This window comes from Clytia hemisphaerica, unplaced genomic scaffold (assembly GCF_902728285.1).
Source record: "Clytia hemisphaerica strain Z4C2 unplaced genomic scaffold, Clytia hemisphaerica genome assembly, whole genome shotgun sequence".
Taxonomy (NCBI): domain Eukaryota; kingdom Metazoa; phylum Cnidaria; class Hydrozoa; order Leptothecata; family Clytiidae; genus Clytia; species Clytia hemisphaerica.
The window spans coordinates 350,260-375,117 of record NW_027103974.1 but is presented as its reverse complement, the minus strand read 5'-3'; the positions used below and the strand labels follow the sequence as shown (position 1 = coordinate 375,117).

The window sequence follows — 24,858 nt, the reverse complement described above, 5'->3', positions numbered from 1 at the left end:
CAGATCAGAAAGCAAAGTAATAATTCTATTGCAGAGCGAGTATGAGAAATAATCTTAACAAATAAATAAACCAGCTGGAAGTTTAGCTCTTCTAAGTGGTTACACGTGCTGCACTTTCTTGCCTAAAGAACCAATCCCACCCCCGCTGACTCATCCTCGACTAAAAAGTTCCAAATTGGAGCTAAAGGAGATAAATATTTAGAAGTGAATATTTCCAAGTTCTTATAAATTAATTTTTTTCTAAACATGCCAATAGCGAAGCCATGATACGCCGTTGATTTGATTGTCCGGATAAAAATTTTGGGGAGAAAAATAGCCTAAATTAGAGGCCACGGCTTTGAGCTAAGCATTATTTTTTCTGTTGGGATGGGATAATACTTGGAAAAGAGTAGGATAAACCAAATAAAATGGTACAATAGTGTCTATGTAATAAATAGTGGTATATTTGGAAAAAACCTGGTCGCCACCTGCGATGAAATTACGACAAAGTCCAAAAACGATCATTTTCAGCCATAACACTGAAAATTTCTCCAATCTTGTTCAAATTTTCACAGGAATTGTGTTTTAGTATCCTTTACTGAATTCTCATAGTGATATGTTGTGTAAAAATCTGTGTCTGGTTTGAAAAATCAAAAGGAACGGTCGCCAGCCGCAATGAAATTACGACAAAGTCCAAAAACGATCATTTTCAGCCATAAACACTGTGAAAATTCTCCATCTTGTTCAAATTTTTCACAGGAATTGTGTTTTAGTATCCTTTACTACTGAATTCTCATAGTGATATGTTTGTAAAAAATCTGTGTCGGGTTTGAAAAATCAAAAGGAACGGTCGCCAGCCGTGATGAAATTACGACAAAGTCCAAAAACGATCATTTTCAGCCATAACACTGTGAAAATTTCTCCAATCTTGTTCAAATTTTCACAGGAATTGTGTTTTAGTATCCTTTACTGAATTCTCATAGTGATATGTTTGTAAAAAATCTGTGTCGGGTTTGAAAAATCAAAAGAAACGGTCGCAAGCTGCGATGAAATTATACGGCAAAGTCCAAAAACGATCATTTTCAGCCATAAAACTGTGAATATTTCTCCATTCTTGTTCAAATTTACACTGGAATTGTGTTTTAGTATCCTTTATTGAATTCTCATAGTCATATGTTTGTAAAAAATATGTGTCGGGTTTGAAAAATCAAAAGGAGCAGTCACCAGAGTCAACAATGATGAATACAAAACAGGATCATTTTCAGCCATAAACATAACACCACAAAAACTACTCAGACCGTTTTCAAATTTTCACTGTAATGTTGTAATTTTAGTATTCTCTTTTAAATTCCAATGGATGTGTGTTTGAAAGTTTCATTGTCAAGTTACCTACAGAATTTTATGGTTTTGTTAGCCATATGCAAGATTTAAGCACTCGATCAGCTGACGATTCATGGCCAAAATTTCTCCAAAGTCTTTCCACATTGTTAGAGAGCCATTATGCATCAAACTTCTCATAAATCTAGTCCAAAACATCATGAATAATGATGAAATGATCCAAAATAGTCCACTTTCGGCAGCCATCTTTTTCTTAAATACTTTCGGCCGGAATTCTCTTTCGGCCAATCAAATCACAGTATTATTGGAATCAGATAATCCGTTTTTATTAATTCGGAATAGATCATCGGATTAAATAAACAAACAAAAAATGTCTTGACCGTCGTCGTCTTCGGACGAGAGAGAATTTAAGGCTCCTAGGCCGGAGCAATAAAGTTCAAGAATAAATAGATAGTAAATAGAATCTATCAGGGTTGCTAAAATAAAGCAAGGCTCAAAGTCATTTTGAAAATTTGTAATTTTCCAACCCAAAAAGTATTTTTCTTTTTCATGCGTTAATTTGCAAATAGTTCACAATTTTCACATTTAGTTGTTTTTACTTTGGACGAACCACATATTTACTTCTTCAAATTCAAAATATCTTTTTTTAAGAAAATGTGATGTAAGTTGAGATTGATAGATAATAGATAATTGTATATCATGTGTAACGAGTATTCATTTGGTCGACTTTTAAAGAGATTGTAATTTGAGCAATTGGTTGAGACTGACAATTTTATCAAGATTACACACACTCCAATGTGACAAAAATTAAGAAGCGATAAATTAATTTTGACAATGTTAGATTGAAAGGTATTTCGTCTCGTTTCATACTGTTAATGTGAAATTAGGTGAGCTCTGTTTTGTATGGTGATTTTCCTGAATTAATCTCACACTGAGTGAAAAATTCATTGATTTATTTGCGGCGTTTAAATGTCATTGGGGTATTTTCTTGTTCATTCCTTGTTCAAGTCATGTTCCAAAACATGTGTTAATTGGGAACATCTGAGAAAAAAATCCTAGAAATAGTTATACCCCTATCTCACAGCCCCGGTGGAACTTTTTTCCTCAGTGGGGGGAAATTCCTATTGAAATCCCGATGGAAATAGAATTTCTATTGTTCCAAGGTTAAAAATTCCAGTGGGGATGGTTTTGGAGTGCAATTTTTGAAAGCATTGAATTTGGAATGGGGGTGAAATCAAATTCATCTCCAATGGGGCTGAAATTCCAAGGTATTTTCCCATCTGCGACGAAATGTTTACCAAATTTTCCAGTGGGGCTGGGTCCTAGTGGGTCTGGCACAGGGGTGTAAAGTTGAAAGGCTGGCTATTACAGTTGATTTGAAGAGACACTGTATGGTTTTTTTAGTAGAGTGATTCAAGACGGATTTTGATATTTGATTCGGGCTATCTTTCGCCTTTTGAACCCTTCTTGACAATTTTCGTAATCGTGACAAAAACAAACAAATTCGGCGCGGTGACGGGATGAGGGGTGCTGCCCTCAGCGTCCTGGAAGACACGAAACGATCAAAAAGGCATTAAGGAGCCAGCAAGTTTAATTGGAGATTACTTAACTTTGCACTGCGATTTTGTTATGCCTCCATTGATCAAAATCCGATTACAAATATAGTAATTTCTCATATCAGCTAAAAAGACATATGCAAATTGAAATTGATATTTGTACAGCTCATGCTAGATATTATATTCAACAATGGAGAGTAAATATCGACTTCATCGAGATAGATCTTAGGTTTTTACACTCCTGGGCAGGGTGTTTTTACTTGACTGGCTACTGAGATAATCCAGTTAAATTTGAAATAGATTCTTGCGATGCTCTTTATTTCACATTGCAATGTATTTTATCATCTTATCTATCCCTTCTCTAATCAATTTGTTTTTTTTCATGGTATCTATGAGAGCTTGAAGATGTAAAATAGTAGATTGATTTTTGATATCAGTATATACGAGGGCTTGCTTTTGATGTTGTTTTGTAGGTCGAAAAATATGATCTTTCATCAAAGATCGAATCAGGTTTATCCAATCTGTTAGCAAACCTGTTTTTTTTTGTTCGCTTTGCTTGGACTGTTGGTTCTAATAGCTCCAAGGTACTAATTATCTTTTTTTACTAAATTTTTATATAAAAGGCAACCAGATTCAAATATACATAGTTCAAGACCGATTCTTCAGACTCTCTCCTTTAGGTCCTTTAGTACATAATTCCCATTAGGTTTAGTGGGCTAGGTACCGCCAATTTATCGGAAAAGGTGATTCCTTGTGTAATGCTTGAAAATTGGTAATGCTTGATATGCAAACATGACGCTTCGATGTTACAAGCCAAGCAAATTATCCTCGTTTAAGCTCAATCTGAGAAAACATTTTTCTGAGTTCATCAACAGACTTATGAACTTTCAACAGACATTTTTATTGGAATGTTTTCGAAGGAACTTTATATCTTATCAAGGTGACATGTACACGTTATTTATAAGAACAAACTATAGAACACAAGGCTATGATGACCAAAATATTAAGAATAGGTTAAGAACAAAGAAAGCTTCGCGAAAAAATGCTCACAAAATGGTGGAAATAAGAACAAATTAAAAACATTTTAGGGTTAAGAACATCCTAAGGTTTAAAATTTTAGATGTTCTTAAAAAAAGCTGTATTATCATAAAGTGACATGTATTTTCACACTATGACATCAAAATGTCACGTCAAAAGTCTCTTTTTGGAATTTTAAGTAATACTTCCTGATAAAGACTTTCGACATTCCTTCTCCATTCACCACAAAGTTTATGAGCACATTTCGTTCAAAAATTAAACTCCCTGCAATTGCAGGTCTGCATATCATGAAAGGTATTTAAACTTTTGTAGTATCCGGTGAGAATTTATTAAGACTTCGTGTTTTGTTAATCTCCTGTATATTTATAAAGATAGATCATAGTCTTTGGATGATTGTCAAGCTGAATACAGATCAGAAATCTGTTTTTGGTTCATTTCAGTTCATTTCACAGGTCAATTTTTAAAATCAATAATTTTTATGGGTAGCAATTGATATGGTCAAGCTGGAGTTTCTACAAGGTTTTTGATGATTCGGTTGGTCGTTGAATCTTGAGACAAAGGATTTTATTGCTTTTTTAAAGAACGCGTCATCTCTATTATTTCAAATAACCAATTAGTGAAGTATCTTATAAAAACTCCAGCTCACCCCAATTGATAGAGCACGCACATCTGATCAATATGGATGGTTTCAACCATTCGTTTTGGAGCCCATGGTCGTCTAAATAGTTGAGTTCGCCCCCTTTCTATCACATGCTAACTTTCTTTCCCTTTCACATATGTGCCTCGTACGAGAAAGAGGACTGGCTAATTTCCTATGAAAACCAAATCACCCAAGTCATCGTTCATATAAAATACCCCTTTGTTGCTCTTTAAGAATGTTTTGGTAGTTAGTTTACAGTGCCGTAGGAAGCATTTCCATATTGTGGGGGGGCTGAAGTTTAATGACACCGCGAGGGCCAACCATGGTTTGGCCCGAGGGGGGAAATTTTGAAAATTTGAGCTCTAGATTGCTTGAATGCTTGAAAATGCACTCAATTGTGACAAATATGACAAATTAAAAAAGAAAAACTTTGCATTTTGCAAAATAACCATTTTTGAAAAATTTATTGGGGGGCATAACCAGTTGCTACGGCACTGGTTTAGTTTGATTAAATTGCCTTTTTTTTTACCCTTTGGAGTCTCCCACAATCCAATTCCATTGTAGTGAACGAGACCCATACACGTTTTTTTTATAAGAACATCCAAAAATTTTAAAGCCTTCGGATGTTCTTAACTTTTTGAGTTTAAAAATGTTCTCAACATGTTCTTACTTTGACCATTTTGTGAATATTTTTTACCATTTTCCTAAGAAATAGGGTGTTTTTGAGTCCACAAAGCCTTAAAATGTTCTTAACTTGTTCTTAACATTTTGGCCAGCAAAGCCTTATGTTCTTGTATAGTTTGTTCTTATAAAAAAACGTGTAGGTGGGGTGCAGGAGAAAGTTTAGAATGCGATGATTTTGGTTAATTTACAGGCAGATGTTAAAGGAGATAATGATTCCAGGAAGGTGGGGGCTATCAACATAGTCTTTCTGTCATACCAATAAATGAGAAAATAATGCGTTATCATCATTAAGAAACAAGAGTTTGCAATAATTAAGGAAACAAAAACAAAAGATATATTAGCATGCTTCATTAAATCACTGCTCTTTTTTATATGACTTTTTATTTTGACGTGTGAAGAAGCGACTGCGTTTTTTCCTTAATTTCAGTCGTTTTGGTTTTTCTTTGAGAAGCATTCGTTGTATTACGTTCTTATCAATTTTGATTCTATGGTTTTGTAGTTTGATCATTGACGCATCTATTTTTTTTTTATTGGCAGATTGTATAGTGATAGTGGAAATTTTGATCACGTCATATTATTACTACTTAATAGTTTTTGCGATAAACTTTAACTGGTCTCAAAATGCTGAAAAAGGTATGTGGGTTAACGTTTTTGGCTCTAACAGCTTTGGTTTTAACTCAAATAACTTATTCAAGACCAGAAAAAATCATATCAAACAACATTTTCCTTTTATGTTATTTCGCATTGGGGTTTCGAAAAAACTTTACACACCCTTCTCACAGACCCGATGGGATTCTTTAGCCGAAGAAGTAACGGACCAAAACTCGATGGGATCGATATTCCTACTTTTTTAATAGCTAGGGATTTGAATTCCATTGTTTACGAGCCAGAAATTCAGTAGGGATAGAAAAAATAGCACAATATTTTGCAAAATTGGAGTATAATTTTCCACTGGGGACGATATTTTGACCAATTTTTTTCCAGTGGAAAGGGGTCACAGTTGGTCTGTGAGAATGGGTGTAACCAAGAATATATAAGACCATAGTCTTATGGTCTTATATATTCTTGGTGTAACTATGTTAGCTTTGAATTGTCCATCCTCAGTTTTTTTCCGAATTTCACTACTGTTTCTCAGGGTTCGATGATTTCATATTCCAAAGAACTTGAAAGTGTTCAAAGATGATTAAAAATGTTTAACAAAGCTTCAACACGAACAAATTATACATACGCATTATATAACCGTTTTGCTGGTCTATTGAAATATCGTTACAATTTTCAAGAAATGACCTCGCTGACAATTGTGATTACTTCCGTGTTGTCATGTAACTGTCACACGAAGTTATTTTGTTGTCACTATGTCCTTGCGGTCCGTTATCGAGGAAATAATACAGTGTATCAATAACAATAGGAAGAAGTCTCACATAGTCAGTGTTCTTATGACAAAAAATCATCGATGAAAAAATTCATAAGGATATTTGAAATTGGTATAGAGGTCTGAAATTTGCCGGAGTTGTTCTTTGGTAGATTTGAAAAAAAGCCATTTTTGATGACGTCATCACTTTTTTATGTCAGTGACATCAGGTAAACTTTGGTTGAAATAAGAAATTCGCGACATAACTTTGGATTTCTACTGTTTTCTGAATACTTGCTTTGAAATATAGGCCTGAGAGTCCAGCTATCCGTCTATAAGCTAATAGTCAGGAAATAACATAGATGTATTGTGGAAAGTTAAGAACTTTCTAGCACGCTTTATAGTGGCCTTTCCTGGTCTTAAACAGCTTTTTTGATAACTATTACGTGATGAAAACAGAACCTACGAATGGATACTCATAAAAAGGATATCTTAACCAGAGCAGGGAGTAACTTTGATTGTTGACACTCAAGCAATTTCCAATCTTGCTGTGTTATCATGTAGTGATTTATTTAATAAGATTTAGAATGATAAAAAGAAATAGCTTACTTCTTCCTACACCTTTTTTTTTATAAGAACCAGTAAATTTTTGCTGAAGTTCGGCTGTTCTTATTATTTTGGCACTTTGAGCCTTGAATTGTTCTAATTTTGTTCTTATTTTTTTTAAGGTAAAAAATAAGTTTTGGCTATTTACTTTACTATTTAGAGGATTTTATAGAAACCAGTAATTTTGTGTATTACACGTTTTTTTTTATAAGAACAAACTATATAAGAACATAAGGCTTCGAGGCTCAAAAATTTAAGAACATTCTAAGAACATATTAAGGCTTTGGAGACTTAAAAACATGCAATTTCTTGAGAAATTACATCAAAATGCTCAAAAAATGCTGAGAATAAGAACATTTTAAGAACATTTTAAGAACATTTTTAGGCTTCAAATCCAAAAAACTAAGAACATCCGAAGGCTTCGAAAATTTTTGACGTTCTTATAAAAAAAAAACGTGTACTCTCTAACTTCAGCCTCTCCACTGTTCTTAAATTTTTTGGCATTTTTTAGCCTCATTGTTCTTATAAAATTGATCTTATAAAAAAAGTGTATCCTCCCAAAGTTAATTTCATCATTAATGTAAAACAGTAGCAGAAAAAACTTTTACAACCCCTTGAACCGCTGAAATACGTGTGTAACAAGCCTTAGTAAAGAATGTAACGTCATTCTGTGAACTGATAAGGCACATGTTTTTATGTGTAGTTTAATCTATCAATTGTAAGAATATTGGAGCAGTTGAAAATTTCTTGGATTTTCACCTTCATTTATGGAAATGAACATGTCGTTGTCTTGAAATTAGAAGTCGTGAACTCCAATGTTGTATTACTTCAAACTCTTTCGAGAGTCTTTGTTGTACACCAGGAATCATTTTAAAATATTCACCATTGCAGAATATGTATTCTTATAAAAAATTTGTACAGACAATACATTTTAGTATAAAACCTGATGACAAGTAAAACATCAACGTGCAAACAGAGTATACATGTTGAGATTTCCTATTATCCCTTATAAAAACTTGATTTTAATGTTTTGTGATGTTGTTAGTTTTACTTTCATACTGTGTAGGGATATTTTTGCGCTTTTTTTATATTTCGCGGCTCATTTTTGTGGAGAAAGATCGCGAAATAAAGAACTTTGACTTTGTTTGGTTTGATTTTGTAATCAATGAATAGAGACTAATTTACTGAATTTTCGAGAGTAATATTGTTTTCAGAAACCTTAGGTTTACTTCAAATCAAAGCAAACTCCTGTCTCATTTCCCTTGCATTTTCCTATCCAGTAAGCGAATGAGATCATGAACATATAAACGACTGGACATCTATCTTTTATTGTCTCTTTGAAGCGAGCTTCGTTGCCGCCTGTATTTCAAAATTGGTGTGAAAAATCCGACAATATTCCGTCATAATTTTATTTCCTTGAATTATTTAGGTAAAAGGATTGATAGAGCTTGAACATTACTCCCAATCTACAAAAAAATTATTTTCGAATTTTTTCGAAGTTTGTAATATATTTTATCAACATTTTTAACTCTAAAATGCAGAATTTCAACTGCGTGTATACTTTTGAATCCCTTTTGTCACTTCAATAATTTTTTTTATGACTTGAAAAAAATAGCTTGCCAAAGTTTAGAGCCTGTGTCATAAGAATATCGAAATTAGAATGCGACACTTTCTAAAATTATTAGACACTTTTAAGTCAAAATTTAGAAATATTAGTTGAAGTTTTGACAACCTGACGATGATTTTGCCTCTGTTATCTTTGTTATGATATAGATAAAAGACTTGAGAAGAGTAGAACAACAGAGACTTTTGTCGAAGTTTTGACGTTGTTAGCAAGGTACTCCCAAGTGGTATATCATCAAAGTCTATTGTTTCATTTTATGCTTTTAACGAGGCGGCAACGAAGCTAGCAGCCTTTTCTACAAAAAGACAAAGGAGATGGATGTCCAGTCGTTTATATGTTCATGATGAGATAAAGCCAGCTCCCAATTGGAATATACCATTTCTCCCTTTTTGAGAATTGAAAAGTGTTGCTAACAGCCTAAAATTTGGGGTTATTTTGCAAAGTGGAATTTTCACTAGCGTTAAGATAATGTGTTTAACAAACAATCCCCCCGGGTTTATAAAGCTTTTCAAAATTAAAAGTGAGAGCTTGTATTCAATAAGTGGAAAAGACTTAATGTGGAATTTCAGATCTCTATTTTTTCATTACATTTTTCATTTGTCATTACAAATTCAAATTCCATCTGGTTAGAGACTCTGATTTAACTTTGAAATAAAATTAATTTCATTACAGAATAAATTGGCTTAGAAAGGCTCGTTCTACAATATTGAAGGCTTTTCATTTTTCTATGTCTTCCCATAATTCAATTTTACAATTTTGGTCTAATTCGGGGCACATTCTTTCGGATAAACAATATTTTTTATAAGAAACAGTGATAATTTCTTATTGTCAACAAGTATCATCTCAAAGATTGTTGTTAAATTGGGCTAAATTTCTAAGTCCCCAGCTTGCACAGAAACGTCATAACAACGCCAATTTGACGTCCCTAACGTTCATATAAGGCTACACTGGGGTTGATGATATAGAAAATTTACCTTGAGATCATTTATTTATGATATTCTTATAAGCAACCAAGGCACGTATTTGTTGTAATGTTCCTTGACCGAAACAAAACCACTACAACAAGGATGAAAAGGGATTTGGGGTCTAGTTCACTGGTTTAAAAGGGGGTAAAAGAAGGAAACAAAATCCAAAAGATTTCATAAATTATATATAAGGTGAAAACTGTGTTATAATATAGGACCTAAAAAATAGTATTACCTTCGAAAAAACAAAAACAGCTTCTTATTTTTAAAATTTTTTAAAAAGAACGGTGAAAAAAATAAGAGAAATTTTTTCAGAGCATGTAAAAAGAAAGCGAACTTTTCTTGACGTTGACTTATTTCCCCCTCGTGAGGGACAAACGTGGTCATTTTACGCGGAATCAAGTTAAATTATACGAGATACTCGTTGCTTGCTTTTGTTGGTATGGAATGGATTGATTTCTAATTTAATAGTGAATCGTAATGTACCGTAGAAGTCGTATACCGCGTTTGAGGCGGAAAAAAGGCCATCAAGTGAGTAGTAGACCTTCTATTAATACCTTTTAAAGTTAATATATGCCTCGACAGTCTCGAAAATATGTTTTAAAAGAGTGTACGTACTTTCGCAGTTGTTCACTAATTCTCTTCAACCGCCATCGAAAATGTCTACTTTATTGTCACGGCATCCGGTTTCTCCTCGTATTGGAGGACTTTTGTCTTCTCCCTGTTTGAGTTAAGGATATAGTAGGGGGAAATTTGTTCGTTTTTTTGAGGTCGCTCGATTTTTTTAGTCAAAGCACTTGTTATACATTTTTGGAAAAAAAATTAAGATTAGTGATATATTGCAAGTATAGGTGATTTCTCTACCTAACTCGAGATATTGAGCTTCCGAAAGCGCAAAAACTGGACAAAACAGCTGTTTCTGGCTGAAAAACACTGAAAAACACTGTTTTTAAGGATTAATATCTCGAGTTAGGTAAAGAAATCACCTATACTCGCAATATATCACTAATCTTAATTTTTTGAGAGCTTTCCAAAAATATACAACAAGTCTCCGTTTTCTCAAGCTGAAATTTTCATTAATTTTTCACCCTATGATTTTTGCCCGAGACCGTCGTATTTGTCCGAAAATCACACCAAAGTGTCCGAAACAAAATTGGCACCCAAGTTATTTTGATTCCCCTACCCCTTAGCTTTCCAAAAATGTATAACAAGTGCTTTGACTAAAAAAATCGAGCAATTTTACAAATTTCCCCCGACTAATATGGTTATAGCTGAGCTGCTGTAATTTTATCAATATTTTGAGGCAATTTTCTTCCCAGTTATCTAAATATTATTTCATAGCCTAAACTATATTTTGTTTTTATTTGTTTCAAAATTTCTGATGAGCCTCGAATGGTTCTTAAATTGTTCTAAAAATTGTTTTTAATTGCTTACACGACGAGAGCTATTTCATGATGATTTTATATCATTTTATTGATGTTAAAATGTCAAGGCTCGTTTTCAGCATCTATTCTCTTTCAAATTTGTGTCCTAAATGGAATAACATGAAGGGTAGGTGTTCAATCAATGTCACAGTATGGGATACCCCTGATAAATTACCACTGTGAATTTTACTTTTTCTAATTTCACGCTATCTTTATTAGTGTTTATCAAAATTTTGATTCATAAATTTTCCGTTAATTCACTTTCGAATAGTTAAAAATTTATGAATTATTTTTACTCCTCTTTTGCGAGAATGGGCATTGGTCCTACTTGAACTGGGATAATGTAGGTGCTGATTTTTTTCTGCAAAATTGAGATTTAATGTGTAGAAAACCTCGTATTTGAAATTGAAAGTTATATTTTTACGAAATGGAGTATGACGAGGATAATAAAAAGCGCTTTGGTTTTATTGGGTCACCGGTAAGTTTTCCACATAAGATCTTTTGAGTTAGCCTAGTTATTCGACTTAACACCCCTGTCTCGTTGAAATGAAAATGTTGACATATTTCAATTTCAGTCTTGAAGTTGCAAAATTGTTTTTTTTAATTCCTAGCGGATTTTCTTCTTTATTCTCCATTTTTCCCAACCCAATCTATGTACAAGGATGTCCATTTGTGACATGCGTAAATGAAAATCACCTAAAACTAAAGATAGAAAAAGGGAAACTAAACTCTTTGTTTTTCTACTGTCTCAATTTCTTTCCAATTTTTTAAAGTTCCCTGAAAACTCTTAAAGTAAGCAGTGTTGACTTCTATTTCCTAATAATTTCTACCTCTTTTTTCAGACAATTTGCAATTTGGTCTTTCCCTTTCAGTCTGTTATCTAGCTCTTATCTTTATGTTTTGTAAAATTTCAAAAAAAATCTCTAAAGTTTGATCTGTTCAAAAACCAAAACAAAGAAATTAAAACTTGTTTCTCTTTGCAAGTTCTAGTAGCATGATGTATGCTGAAATATTCAAGTTGTAAGGTCGTGTGTACATTGTACAAAATGAAGCGTCGACGCTTTCTGATGGAGGAAGCTTCTAAAGAAATTGTCAATGTAAGTACCAAATGCAAGGTTCAGCACTTCTTAAATACAAACTTACTTACTCCAGAGTAACATTTTATAATACCTTGAGTAGCTTTTTTGATTTGATGCCTTCATTCGATGTTAACACTGTAACACTTTCGGTGATGGATCTGAACTCGATGGGAAATTGTTTTAAGAAACACACTCTGTCATGAATTTAGTGTCTCTTCAGATCCTCCACTGTCTTTAGCTCTTCAGCTTTAGTTGAGTACTTCAATTATATGTTTCGAATGTCACTGTCATTTTCTCTTGACCAACGTTAATATTTCCTCTTTTCTACAGTGTATAGTTGACATGTAACTTCTGATTTTTGCAAGATTGTCGCTAAAGCTGGTTAAAAAAAGTTTTTTCACTGCACTTTACAGAGTCGTTTTGAGCTACTGACTGCGATGCAAGCCTTTTCTTTCCTGTTTTTTGTTTTTCTTCGGAAACCTTCATTCATGAAGATCCATAGCCAGTTAGGTCCGGTCTTAGGTCCTTCATCCATTTTTGTTTGACTTAGGTCAGGAAACTAGTATTTTATGATTAAATCACGCTCTTATAATATGGTCTTTAAAACAGATGCTATCAGTGGTGATTAAAAAAATACTTTGTTTCTATTGTCTCTCGTTCGGAAATACCTCTGGATATCTGCAATTTTCAAACAATATGTAATCTGTAATTTCGTTTTTGTATGATATGATATGAGACGTTCTCTTTGATGTTCATGTATGTGATGGTTTTTAGTTAATTTAATTTCGAATTCGGCATGATTCATTGATCAAACTTGATGTTGTGGTCGATGGTTGCCACAAAAAAACCTTAAAAACTATCATGGTTTTATTTTAAAGGGGACTATTCATTCCTCTCATTAAAATTCCAATGCGTTTGTTTTGAACCATGTTTTGTGTAGTAAGTAATTTTTGTTGTTGCTTTGTTTTGATGTTTTTGTCCTTTTCATGAACCTCAAGGTTTGCCACAGAAAATCAAATTTTGGTTTGACACTTGATAACCTTTATATAAGAGAGCTTGATTTAGATAAGTGAACTTCATTCTCAAAAACTGGTACCTTTTCAGCACTATGATTGAATGAGCCTGCTTACACAGTATATTCAGATTTGGGATACTTCTGGCTTAAAAATGTTTTTGGTATTTATTGGTCTGTCTGTTGGTCATATCTAGTAAATATATGATAGGATGCACGAGTGTTGTTTTAAGGCTGGTTCTATGAATTCGTTCCTTGTCTCATATTCATTTCAACGTGACGAGTCCGTTCTTAGGAGTTGCTCTTTTAAATTCTTTCATACAAAATTCTTTATATGGTTTGGACAACATTGTACGTTTCTGTCGCAAATACATATTACATTCAAGCTAAGCTTCGAAAAAAACTTCTAAAGATTAACTAAAGTCTTCTTCTTTTGATATCTTTACAGGTTGGTTCACGTCAAGATTCGAACACCTCCAGCTCACGTCAACAAAAATCTGCAATTAATCGTCAAACCAAAAAACAACAAAGCAATCCTCTTAAAATCGGAGATGTTGTGACGTTTATATACAATAGTAAAAGAGTCCACGGTATCGCACAGTTCATTGGTCAAACGGACTTCAGTACAAATATTTTATGCGGTGTAGCTCTCGTTGAAGAAGCCGGAAAACATAATGGTACCGTTAAAGGCCGACAATATTTTCAATGTATAGATAATCATGGTGTGTTTGTACCCTTACGTAAAGTAACTTTGGTACCGTCTACACTTCGAGATAAAATCAAGAAGCGTTTGAATAGTCTTTCCTCGGGTGAAGAAGAGAAGGAAAGTGAAGAAGAACAGGACTGTGACGACGAAATGCGGATCACAGTTAAGAGCTATAAAGCTCCTCAAAATGTATCATCAAAAGGAGACATGACTTCTCAACGCAAACCTATTGTCAGTCGAACCATTGACGATTCTTCATCTCTGTCAATCTCCAAAGACAGAGGAACCATTTCATCAAACAGTAGTTGCGACTCTGGCATCGAGTCACCAACTAGACTGGTCGCCAATGAACGCTTAGCAGCTAGACGTGCTAATTCACCGGCAGCTAAAAAGAATATTGTTGTCTCGTCTTTTATAACTGAGAGTCCTCAGAAACCAGTTTTGTTCAACTCTTTTGACGAGGACACACCCCCAACAAGTTTAGAATCTTCGATCTCCAAGGAGAAAAATATCATTCTTAACGAAGCAGCGAATCTTGTAAAAGACAGTGCTACAGATTCTCTTGATTTAGATCAAGAAGTTTTCGTTGAAGAAATGAAACATCAACTTCATTCTGAACCCATAATCGATAACATGGAAGTGAAAAGTGATACTCCAAATATTTCATCTTCCAGGATTCAAACAAATGATATAAATACTGGTCACAAAGAGGATGCAAAATTCTTAAAGAATGACTCTCACGATATAAAACCCTCGACTCCGATCGATCAAATCGATCCACCGTCAATCGATTGCGAAGATGGAAATTCCAAAATCCCTCGACCACTCGTTTCAGCTGCAGCGAAAGTATTCGAAAAACTGGAACAAGAGGAGAAAATACCAAGCAAACAACCGATCCCTAACAAACGGTCGTCCAGTATCGCAACTATCGGAAAACTACGTAAAAACTCTGCTGCTTTGAAAAATAGAACAACATCAAACTTAACGTCTACGAACAGGAGTTCACTACGTAAGGGTTCCGCTACGTCGACTCCCTCAACTAATTCAAATAATACAAAGACCGTCTCGTCCAATAATACAAAGACCTCGTCAACGACGGGAAACAGTATCATAAAACCGTCGTCTATAGATAAAACCTCGTCATATAAAACGTCTCAAGCTGTGTTAAAGACGCCGTCATCTTCTACGGTAAACACCAACAAAGCATCTATCGCTACGAACAATTACAAAGCAACATCTGTATCCCTTCGCACATCTTCCCTTACAAGCTCTTCTTCAACCCCAGCACCACCAAAATCTCAAATAGCTCCCAAATCTCAAGTATCGTTACGCTCAGTTGGTAAACAAACCAGTTCATCATCTGTGTCAATACGTAAAGGTTCTGTGAGATCGAAGTTTGATGCAACAAAACGAAGAGGTATGCTTTACTTCTTACACATATTGATATTCTCAGATGTTTCTTCGAGTTTTGGGAACATTAGACTATAGTTCATGAAACTTTACGCTTATTTTCTGCTTGTTTTTATCCACATCTTCTTTAAAATGCTATGTATTTCAACTCTCCTCCGTCTCAAAGGTGAATGTTTATTGTTCCTCATACTGCATTATTTGGTAATGAATTTGCATAAACAAAGAGTTTGGTACAGACTAGATTTTATGTCTCTGGACAATGTTTTTTCGGGTGTTAGAACCTGTTAGAAGAAAACCGCTTTTTTTACCGCGTTTTAACGTATGCTACCTTTTGCTGCTGAATATAAAAAATTTGGTTTAGTGAGAAAGTACTGGCTAGCTTTAGCCAAAAATGAAATTAATTCATCAGCCCGTAAGCAGTATGTAGTTATGGATAGAATGAAAAAGTACAACGATAGATTTCCCGAAGATTATCTGTCAATAATGCATTTCGTTTTTCACTCGTAAATCTTTTCTTTGTGAGAGTTACTACAAGGTTGGTTATATATAAAATATGCTGAATATAAAAAATTTGGTTAAGTGAGAAAGTACTGGCTAGCTTTATCCAAGAATTAAAAATTTATCAGCCCGTAAGCAGTATGTAGTTATGGATAGAATGAAAAAGTACAACGATAGATTTCCCGAAGATTATCTGTCAATAATGCATTTCGTTTTTCACTCGTAAATCTTTTCTTTGTGAGAGTTTATGCAAGGTTGGTTATATAACATGAATTACCGGAAACGGCGTCTGGAGACAAACAAGAATAGTGATTTAATCGGAAAGAATGGTTAATTTAGCGTTAGTTTTGTTTGCTGCCTAATACTGCGAAGAGCGTTTGACATTGTTGATTGAGTTTATTATCAAAGCATATTGAGGCTGATTGTTTCCCTTGGTTTCGAGTTGAACTTTTTCATTGGAAAAATCGCTTGACGCTTGTTATGGCGTTTGTTTGCTTGAATTTGCACGATAGGGCTTTTCCGTTGATTTATGTGGCTTTGAAATCTTGTTGATATCAACGCGATTTTCTTACTGGTGATATTTCTTCCCAAAAACATTTTCCACCATGTTACTTCATCACCTCATTACGAAAATGTGAAATTAGACCCGCAAGTTTTAGACAATTCGAATTTTTTTATTTAGCATTTCTATGACAACAAGGAAATTTAAGTCTGTTAATTTCCCTCAACACACGTTTTCCATATCAAACGAATGTTTCACATGTTTCATGTGTTTGCTATGTTGGTTCTTCCTCTTCAATTTCGCAACTATTGAAAAGAATTTTGAAGACATTGATTTTGATTTTTTTAAACAAACTGTTATAAAATTGGAAAACTAGATTTTAACACCTGCGTACATATACATGGTGATGGTGTGCCGTTTTCTGTTTCATCAAAAATGTAAAACGTTGTTTCGTTTGAATAAATCAAAGTATTTTCCTCTGATTTTTGACAGATTTGTAGTTGTAGATTTTGATCTCAATAAAAGCTGCATGAAACTTCAATACATTTGGAGGTATTGCATTGGTATAAATTCAGCAATCTAAAGTTCGAAAATTATATGAGGAATTTTTCAAATTGAGGTCAAACAATTAAGATATTTTATATCATTTTCATGCTCACTTGGTACACGTTTTTTTTTTATAAGGAACACGTTTATAAGGAACTCGAGGCTGAAAATGGTTCAAAAAATAAGGAATTGTTAAGGAACTGCTCAGGCTGAGAATAAGTGGATTTGAAAATAATGTACCTTATTGGGACTAATTTGACCAAATTTTGATCTTTCAAGGGGCAAAAAGTTCAAAATTTCCTATGTAGTAAGGAACTCGATAAGGAACTTTGAGACTGAAATTCTCTGTAAAAATAAGGAATTCCAGGCTCAGAGCAAAGTTAAGGTTCCTTATAAAAAAAAAAAACGTGTAGAGAAAGATAAGAGATGTTATATAGGTATAAGTATTGCTCAAAATCTTGATGAGGAAAGAGAAAACATTTTCCTGGATTTTATTGCATTCTAAACATAAAATTTTAATGAATATACGAACATTTCGTTGTATTTTTAATTTGAAACTGCATGTGGTTGGCTCTACCTGAATTGAAGTATCAAAAAAAGAAGAAAAAAATTGATTTGGAGCCTTTTATATGTGCTAATCGTAATCTGTAATTTTCTTAACGAGAATGAATGGTATATTTCAATGTTTTGAACAAGGTCTAATTATCAAAATATTCACACATCCATTAATTGTTTTGGAATTTTCGATAGAAACATAGCAATTGCTACGGTTTAAATAATATCACGCGCCAAAAATATTGAAACATTATCATTTTTTGTGGCAAGAAAGAAGTACATAGATAGAAGAAGGAAAATGACAAAGTTGAGAAAAGTGTTCTCAAGTTTCAAGCGAAACAAACCACGGATCGATAAACTGCTCTGCATCACACCAAACTCAATAGGTAAACTTTATTCAACTTATAAAACTGAGATTTCATAAATAAGATATTTTTCTGCTCTTACAAAGTTCGAAAGTTTAGCGAGAATGTGAAAGATTACTTTCACTAAGAGCTCTCGGTGGCAGTTTTGTCTCTAGTTTGTGCAATTCCAAATATAAGCCCAAAATTGAGCGTGCGCTATTACTCTTGTGTTGCGCCGGTGGTTTGTTGATGGGTAATAGATCAAGCATTCCGCCAGCTTCAGAATCTTCCTTTATGGGCTTTATGCTTTCAGCATATAGATCGAGCACATGGATCAAAGGATATGGAATTTCCGGAATTTCAAATCGGACTTACATTATATGCCCCCGGCTTCCGTAGCTTTTTTTTCGCGCCATTTTATCGTTTGTTTTGTTACGCTATAATGCGCTCGCTGGTGCTACGCTTTTACCAAAATCGAAAGTAGTAGGCGGAAGGATGTTCTCAGATTTCTCAATAGTAAGGCACTCAAGAACAATCACATAACAACCAAAAGTTATCAAAACAGTTTTGATTAAAAAATAGACACTTCAAGGCTTTTTGATCTTTATCTATGTATGATAAGGTCTGTATGATAGATTTTCGAAGAGGACATTTGGTTTGAAAAAAGATAGAAAGTACTAGAAAAAAGAAAATATTTTTGGGAAAAAAGAAGAACAAATTTTGGACTTTCGTTTAAAAATCAGTCACATTTTTCGAACTTTTTCAATAACACCATGTAGGTAAGTTTCAAAGGTATTTATATCTATCATTTGCTTGACTTTGTGTGAAGGGCTGCAAAACTTTCAAATGAAATTATGAGAAAATGACCCTGCCGACGCACCGGACTGTCCTGTGTATTTGTCCGTGGCCGTTGGCAAAAAGTATCCTTTCGCTACACCGGACGCAATAAGTCTGGTGTTGCATACAGGGAATTTTTGACGCCGGACATTTACCGTAGAGTCGTTTAATCTCGACATACGTCTTGCAATCTCGACATAGCTGTAGGCTGGTCTTCGAAATAAAAAATCAAACATAAACAAATACATACCAAAGTTATCAATCAATCACTAAAATGTACTCTCTCTCTATCACGTCACAGATTGTTAATATAATATGAGAAATGTGAAGTGTTATTACTTATACTTATATTTGAAAAGAAAACTTTAACGATGTAGTAATCGCTAAAAACTAATTAGCATGCTTTCAACGAGGATGTCTAAATCACAACAACACAACATTTTGCACGCGAGGAATTTTTTAGTAGACATTTTTACCGTGAACCGAAAATAATAAAAAGAACCCGGTTTCCTTTTGAATTTAATGTGACCGCCAAACTGGCCATCACGGCGTGCGGCCTGTTAGCGCCTAGAGCGTGTGTTTTTATATATAAGGAAGGGGAAACCAGGCTAAGCGCGCGAATTATTTTTATCACGTGACTTGAAGCGTAATAAAGTTGTAAAATTTTAATGATGGACACGAGAAAGTTACGAGGAAGTTTGCATGCGTTTCGTGTGTTGTGTAAAACTGCTTATAATTTGGCTTTCTTTTTAATTGAAAGGATTGCAATGTTTACTGAACTTCTAGTTTGATGGATGAACTTGTTCGATAAGAATGATACCAAGAATTTCATTCAAGGTTTGTTTTGATTATTTTACAGATCCGGTGTCGAGATTGCAAGACGTATGTCGAGATTAAACGACTCTACGGTATGAAACAAAAAATTAAGAAACACCGGACTGGTCATGTCCTGTGTTTTGATTGTCCGATGGACAAAATTATCATTTGCGGACACCGGACATCCGACTACCTTAAGTCCAGTGTAGAGATTGTCCAGTGGTAAAAAAATTTCTCATTTTACACCGGACTTTCGCGTGTCCGGTGTTCCTTAACTAAGGCTGATGGAAATTAATGATATGTTTACCGTAATGACGATTTTCAGAATTCGATTCGGCCAAGTTTTCATTATTCATTATTCATTATTTTCCCATAAACATTTATTTTTACCAGATTTTTCGTTTTTCCTTTTATAGATACACAATCTCCTCTTGTGTCTCCGGAACTCTCGTGTTTTTATTGATTCTTTTGGATTCTTTCTCCACAATATGACAAAATTAAATTCACACGGTAAAGACTACTAGAGGGCCGTTCGGGTTGTTAACAATCTAAAAAAGCCACGGGCCGTTTGTTTGGATATCAACTTAGAAAATTTTTGTTCTCTGCTCAAGTGGGAGGAAAAATAATGACAACTTTTCGAGAAAATGGCAAATAATGACAACTTGATGCGGCAGGTTTTTGAACACGCGGGCGGCTTACGGTAAACATAACATTGAATTCCATCGGCCTAAGTCTGGTGTGTCAACAGGGTCCTGAAAATATCTAGCAGTATAGACTTAAACTCGTATATCAAGATTACGGGATTTCGAGTACGGGCCGATTTTACTTTCATGTTCAGCGGTTTCACTTTCGATTTTAAGCCAACATCTTAGCAACATCTTAGGTGATTGCCCATAGTTACCGGGAATTGTGCAAAAAACAAACATAGGAAGTTTTCCAAATCCCCTATTTCAATTATAAAAAATAATAATACAATTTTTTCATGTTTCACTTTTTTGTACCAATTCTTCAAAATGAAAATATTAAAGATTTAAAGTTCTTCTTTTATTCAATGATTTTTTACGGCACTTTGTTGAATCTAACTCTTGCATCAAATTCCCGCTTTCTTCAGTAAATTGAAGATGAGAAAAAACCCAAGCCTTAGAATCACAGATTGTAAAAGATTTATGAAGGGTGGGATTTTACAGCCGCCTGTTGTGCAAGGCACTGAGAGGCCACGGGTGCCAAAAAGAAGGGCCATTTGAAATGCAGCAACCTCATTGGTGGAAATTTTATAAACAGCTGCGAAGGAGCGCCATGAAGCAATCAGTAGAAGAGACTACTTTCGTTTTTGTTGCAGATATCGATATAAAATAAAAATCCGTAGCAGAACACGCGCAAATGTGAGCGTTTGACGTCACTCATGCGGCAAGTTACACACTCGCTATTTGTTAATCTCATCGGGCGGTTAGGCAGAGGGCGTTCTCTAATTTTCAATTCGGCGTTCAGTCATTTTAGACATGTTATGACAGAAAGTATGATTGATAAACTTGGTGGAGTTATCAAAACAAATTTGTTGTCAAAGAGATGTAACAGTAAGTGAAAATACAGGTAAGATATCAACCAGTCCCATGTTGCATACACTCATCCCAAGTTGGAGCAGTTGACGATAGGAGTTTAAGTTTAGACTGTCTAGGCACTTTTTTAATGAAATTTACATTGAAAGAAAATTTGAGAAATTTTTTAATCGAGTCATAATTGAATGGGATTTTGGGATTCAGAGCTTGATTAAGGTACCTCTTATTGATGTTGTTGAAAACACATCACCTGTACATGGCTAATGCTGTTTTTTCTGCAGATGGTAAATGTTTTTTTGATTTTGAAGAACCGCCTTCCCCCTCTAAAAAAATCATTTAAACCCTTAGACTGGAAACCTGGCGACGTAAAGCCCATGCAATAGCTAAATCCCATCTTTTTTACTTTTATGATGGCAATGGCATCAGCAACCGCTTGGGTAGATAAAGCACAGTTTTCTGTGTTTGTCTTTTGATTTGTTAAAAAAACTGTTTTAATTTTATGTTTGTTGACTTTTGGGAATTTTCTATACTATGTCTAAAAACTAAAGATGTTTCAGAGGTAAACAACAACAATAACAAAAGTTTCCCTTGCATCCATTGAAACATGGAGTTATCATGATTTATGCTGATGGAGTTTAGAATTATCCAACAGTTAGTGGAAGTAGTTGAATTTTTTATCTGATCAAAATCAGGTTTTATCAGACACACAAAAGAAATCTATAAAAAATACAAAAGAAACTGTTTGTCATACAAATATCTCAAGACTGCAACCATAAGTTGTCATGAAACTTTCACAAGCATACCTTTATTGGTTAAGGAAAACTCTGAATGAAGAATCATGTCATCCCATAAATGCAAAATGAAGAATATTTGAAAATGTTCTTATAAAGAAATGCTTCTAAACCATAGCTATTTCACAGTTTGACCATGGTTTTCTCATTAGGTTGGTCCATGAAAACGCTGTGGTCATTGACCTTGGTTGCGACTGAGGTTCGATTCCCACTCGCAGCAGTTCACTTGGCAAGTGAATGAACCTTAGCCCGGCTCAACCCATGCCATGTGAGGGGAATTGAGTAGTCAGTCCAAGGTGCTGATGGGGCGCTCATTGAAAGTGTCTATAGTTGCGAAAATAGAAAAACACGATGCATCATGGTACTATCCTGTTAAAAGGATCGTCTTTGTGAATCAGCATGGTCAAACTTTTTTGCTTCGAAAGGATTACATCATCAAAAGATAACAAGAATAAGTTTTGGTTCATGTTTTTAAAAATTAAACTAAATTCCACCAACTGTCCAATATGACATCACACCTATAAAAAGGTCTATTATCACTAAATATTTGCTGTGGGCTTTCGAGCCTGATAACATTTGAATTCCAAACTTGCACTCTTAAATGGACCCAAACCAATTACAAAAGCTTGATCAGAGACAATTTGAAAAATTGGTACGTTTTGGGGGCTGGCCTGGATCTTTTTCTCCAAGGTTTTCAGAGAAAATTTTGATCAAACTCATTATGCATTCTATGTATGAATCCCTCTGCCTCGTGATTCATTTGACAATTTTTATACCTTTCTTATACCTTCAATTTTAAAAGTTTTAGAGAAATCCCTCCTTTATCATTTTTCATTTCCTTTTCTGCAACATTGCAGTGTAAAATGCTGAATATAGTTTTTAATAATTTATTATGACTTGTATTTTGCTCTTCTGTAGATTACAACTTCATGGGTAGTTTCACATTGAAAAGGTTGTCTGTCCTGCTGAGAAATTCAAAGGATAGTAGACATTTGATTGTAAATCTTAAATTTTACATACAGTTAACAAGCTTTTTAGAAACCCAAAATTAACAGCAGTTTCAAAGCTTTAGTTTGATTTGCAATGAAGTTCTTAGTTTGTGGCTGATACTTGATATGAGCAAGCTAACCAAGCTAACCAAAGAGTTTGCCTTTTTTATCACACAAAAAATAAATAAAGTGAACAGTTAACATAAAATGTATCAATGAGATTGTCTATTCTGTTTTTATTGTGAATCTCTGCAAAAAAAAGAACAATACATTGCACCCATGGAAACAAATAGAGCTTCATTTTTGATTTTGATTTTGCTTCACTAAAATGAATATTTTATCAATTTTGATGGAATAAGGAGAGTGTGTTAATATGAACTTTAAAATTCATAAAATGTTATGAGAATAAGTATATCATAATCAGAAGCTGAGATTATGAAACTGAAGAGAAAGTTGAAAGCTTTGTGTTGTTGTTGTTGCTGTCCAAACTTAAAAAAAGATAAGGATGCTTCTTCCAAGAGAGACATCAGTATCTATTTACAAAATGGTATTTTGCTCTCTTTTTTTCACATACCAGTTCTCAATCATCTGAATGATAAATAAAAACAGCTGTATAATCTTTTTCGACTATGCAACTTTGTTTTGAAAATAGCAGAAACTTAAATTTTCTCATTTCGTTCTTCTTCTTCTCCAGCTTCGAAAGATGACGATCCTTCGATTGTTATGGGAAACTCCAATGCAACTGTTCATCCTTCAACCACCAAGAATAACGAACAAAACAATGGAGCCGAACTTTATTCCCAACGTGAAATCTCTGGAGCTGTTGTTATAGAACGTGCAAGCAAAAAATCCAAAACTAAACAAAATGGTATCATTTCAACTGATAAACAAAAACTGAACGAGTTACAAAAATTCAGTGAACTACAAAAACAAGCTGAACAGCGTCAAAAAGAATTGGAGCAACAAGTTGATAATCTGAATAACCAGCTTAAAGAGCGTACAAACCGTATAAATGAACTAGAATCTACCCTTTATAACAATAACAACAATATTGAAGAAGAAAAGAATGAATTTAATAAACTTTCAACTGATTTGAAAAATGAAGTTGCTTTGAAGAATCAGGAAATCCAGCTACAAGAGGAAAAACTGAGGATCGCAAAACGTTTGGTTGAAAAATCAAATTCTGGTATCGAAGCATTGACTTTGGTTGTACAATATCATTTGAAACAGGTAAGAAAATAGAGTCAATTTATGGTCACTTATTTATTTCTCAACTTCTGAAAACAAATTGCAGAAATGCTTCTTATACCAGAGGCTTACAAGATACATAAGAGCTTTTGGTGAAAAGAAGTGTAGTTCACTTTTTTAAAAGTTTCTAAATCTTAATACAATCATAACGAAATACTTCTCCGGAATTCTTATCCAAAAAAAGGCATTTTCAAATATCAAGGTTAAGATCAAAGGTCAAGATTTTGTTGGTCTCAGTTAGAAATACATCTACACTCGATACACATTTGTATCAGCAATCAGCCTGTTTGATTTTGAATGTCATTATTTTCAATATTATAGCTCGAAAGTCAGAATGCAGCATTACTGAGATCAAAAGATGAAGCTACCTCGGAGCAAGAGTTGAATGCAAGACTTTCAAATGAAAATACTGGCCTCTCTCAAGACCTTGAAGACCTCAAGATAAATCTTGGTAAGGATACATCCTTTTGTCTATTCGATCGAAAAAAGGTGTACTATTATTTTTTTACTTTTATTTTGAATTTTTTTCTTCGGATAATCGCCATTGATGACCATTTGCCCGACCGTTGATTCAAGGGACTTTTTGACTTTTCACTTTTGCATTGACTTTATATTGATTTGTTTGAGTTTGTGTACGAGAATGTTTTGAGTGATCTACCTCTCATATTTGGTCGTATTAAAAGTTCTTGATTTCGAGCGTGTTGTTATGTATGACAACGAGACATTTTTCAATCTAAAGAGAGTTTTTATTAAAGGCTGTTGTG

At 34.0% G+C, this 24,858-nt stretch overlaps 2 protein-coding genes across 6 annotated transcripts in view; both read left to right on the top strand.

The window, feature by feature from the left end:
- Window positions 1-24,858, top strand: part of LOC136810632 (putative divalent cation/proton antiporter TMEM165) — a 166,954-nt gene that overhangs the window by 123,748 nt on the left and 18,348 nt on the right. The window lies entirely within an intron of this gene.
- Window positions 1-24,858, top strand: part of LOC136810629 (microtubule-associated tumor suppressor candidate 2-like) — a 53,841-nt gene that overhangs the window by 22,369 nt on the left and 6,614 nt on the right. For 2 of the 5 annotated variants that reach the window (XM_067067193.1, XM_067067192.1), the window contains exons 5-7: window positions 13,745-15,419; window positions 23,541-24,076; window positions 24,416-24,545. In XM_067067193.1, coding sequence (XP_066923294.1) covers window positions 13,745-15,419; window positions 23,541-24,076; window positions 24,416-24,545 — 2,341 coding nt within the window. Of the gene's footprint in view, window positions 1-2,073; window positions 2,205-9,958; window positions 10,313-13,024; window positions 13,224-13,744; window positions 15,420-23,540; window positions 24,077-24,415; window positions 24,546-24,858 lie in introns of those variants that run through there. The other 3 variants (XM_067067196.1, XM_067067194.1, XM_067067195.1) reach the window with 3 other exon arrangements.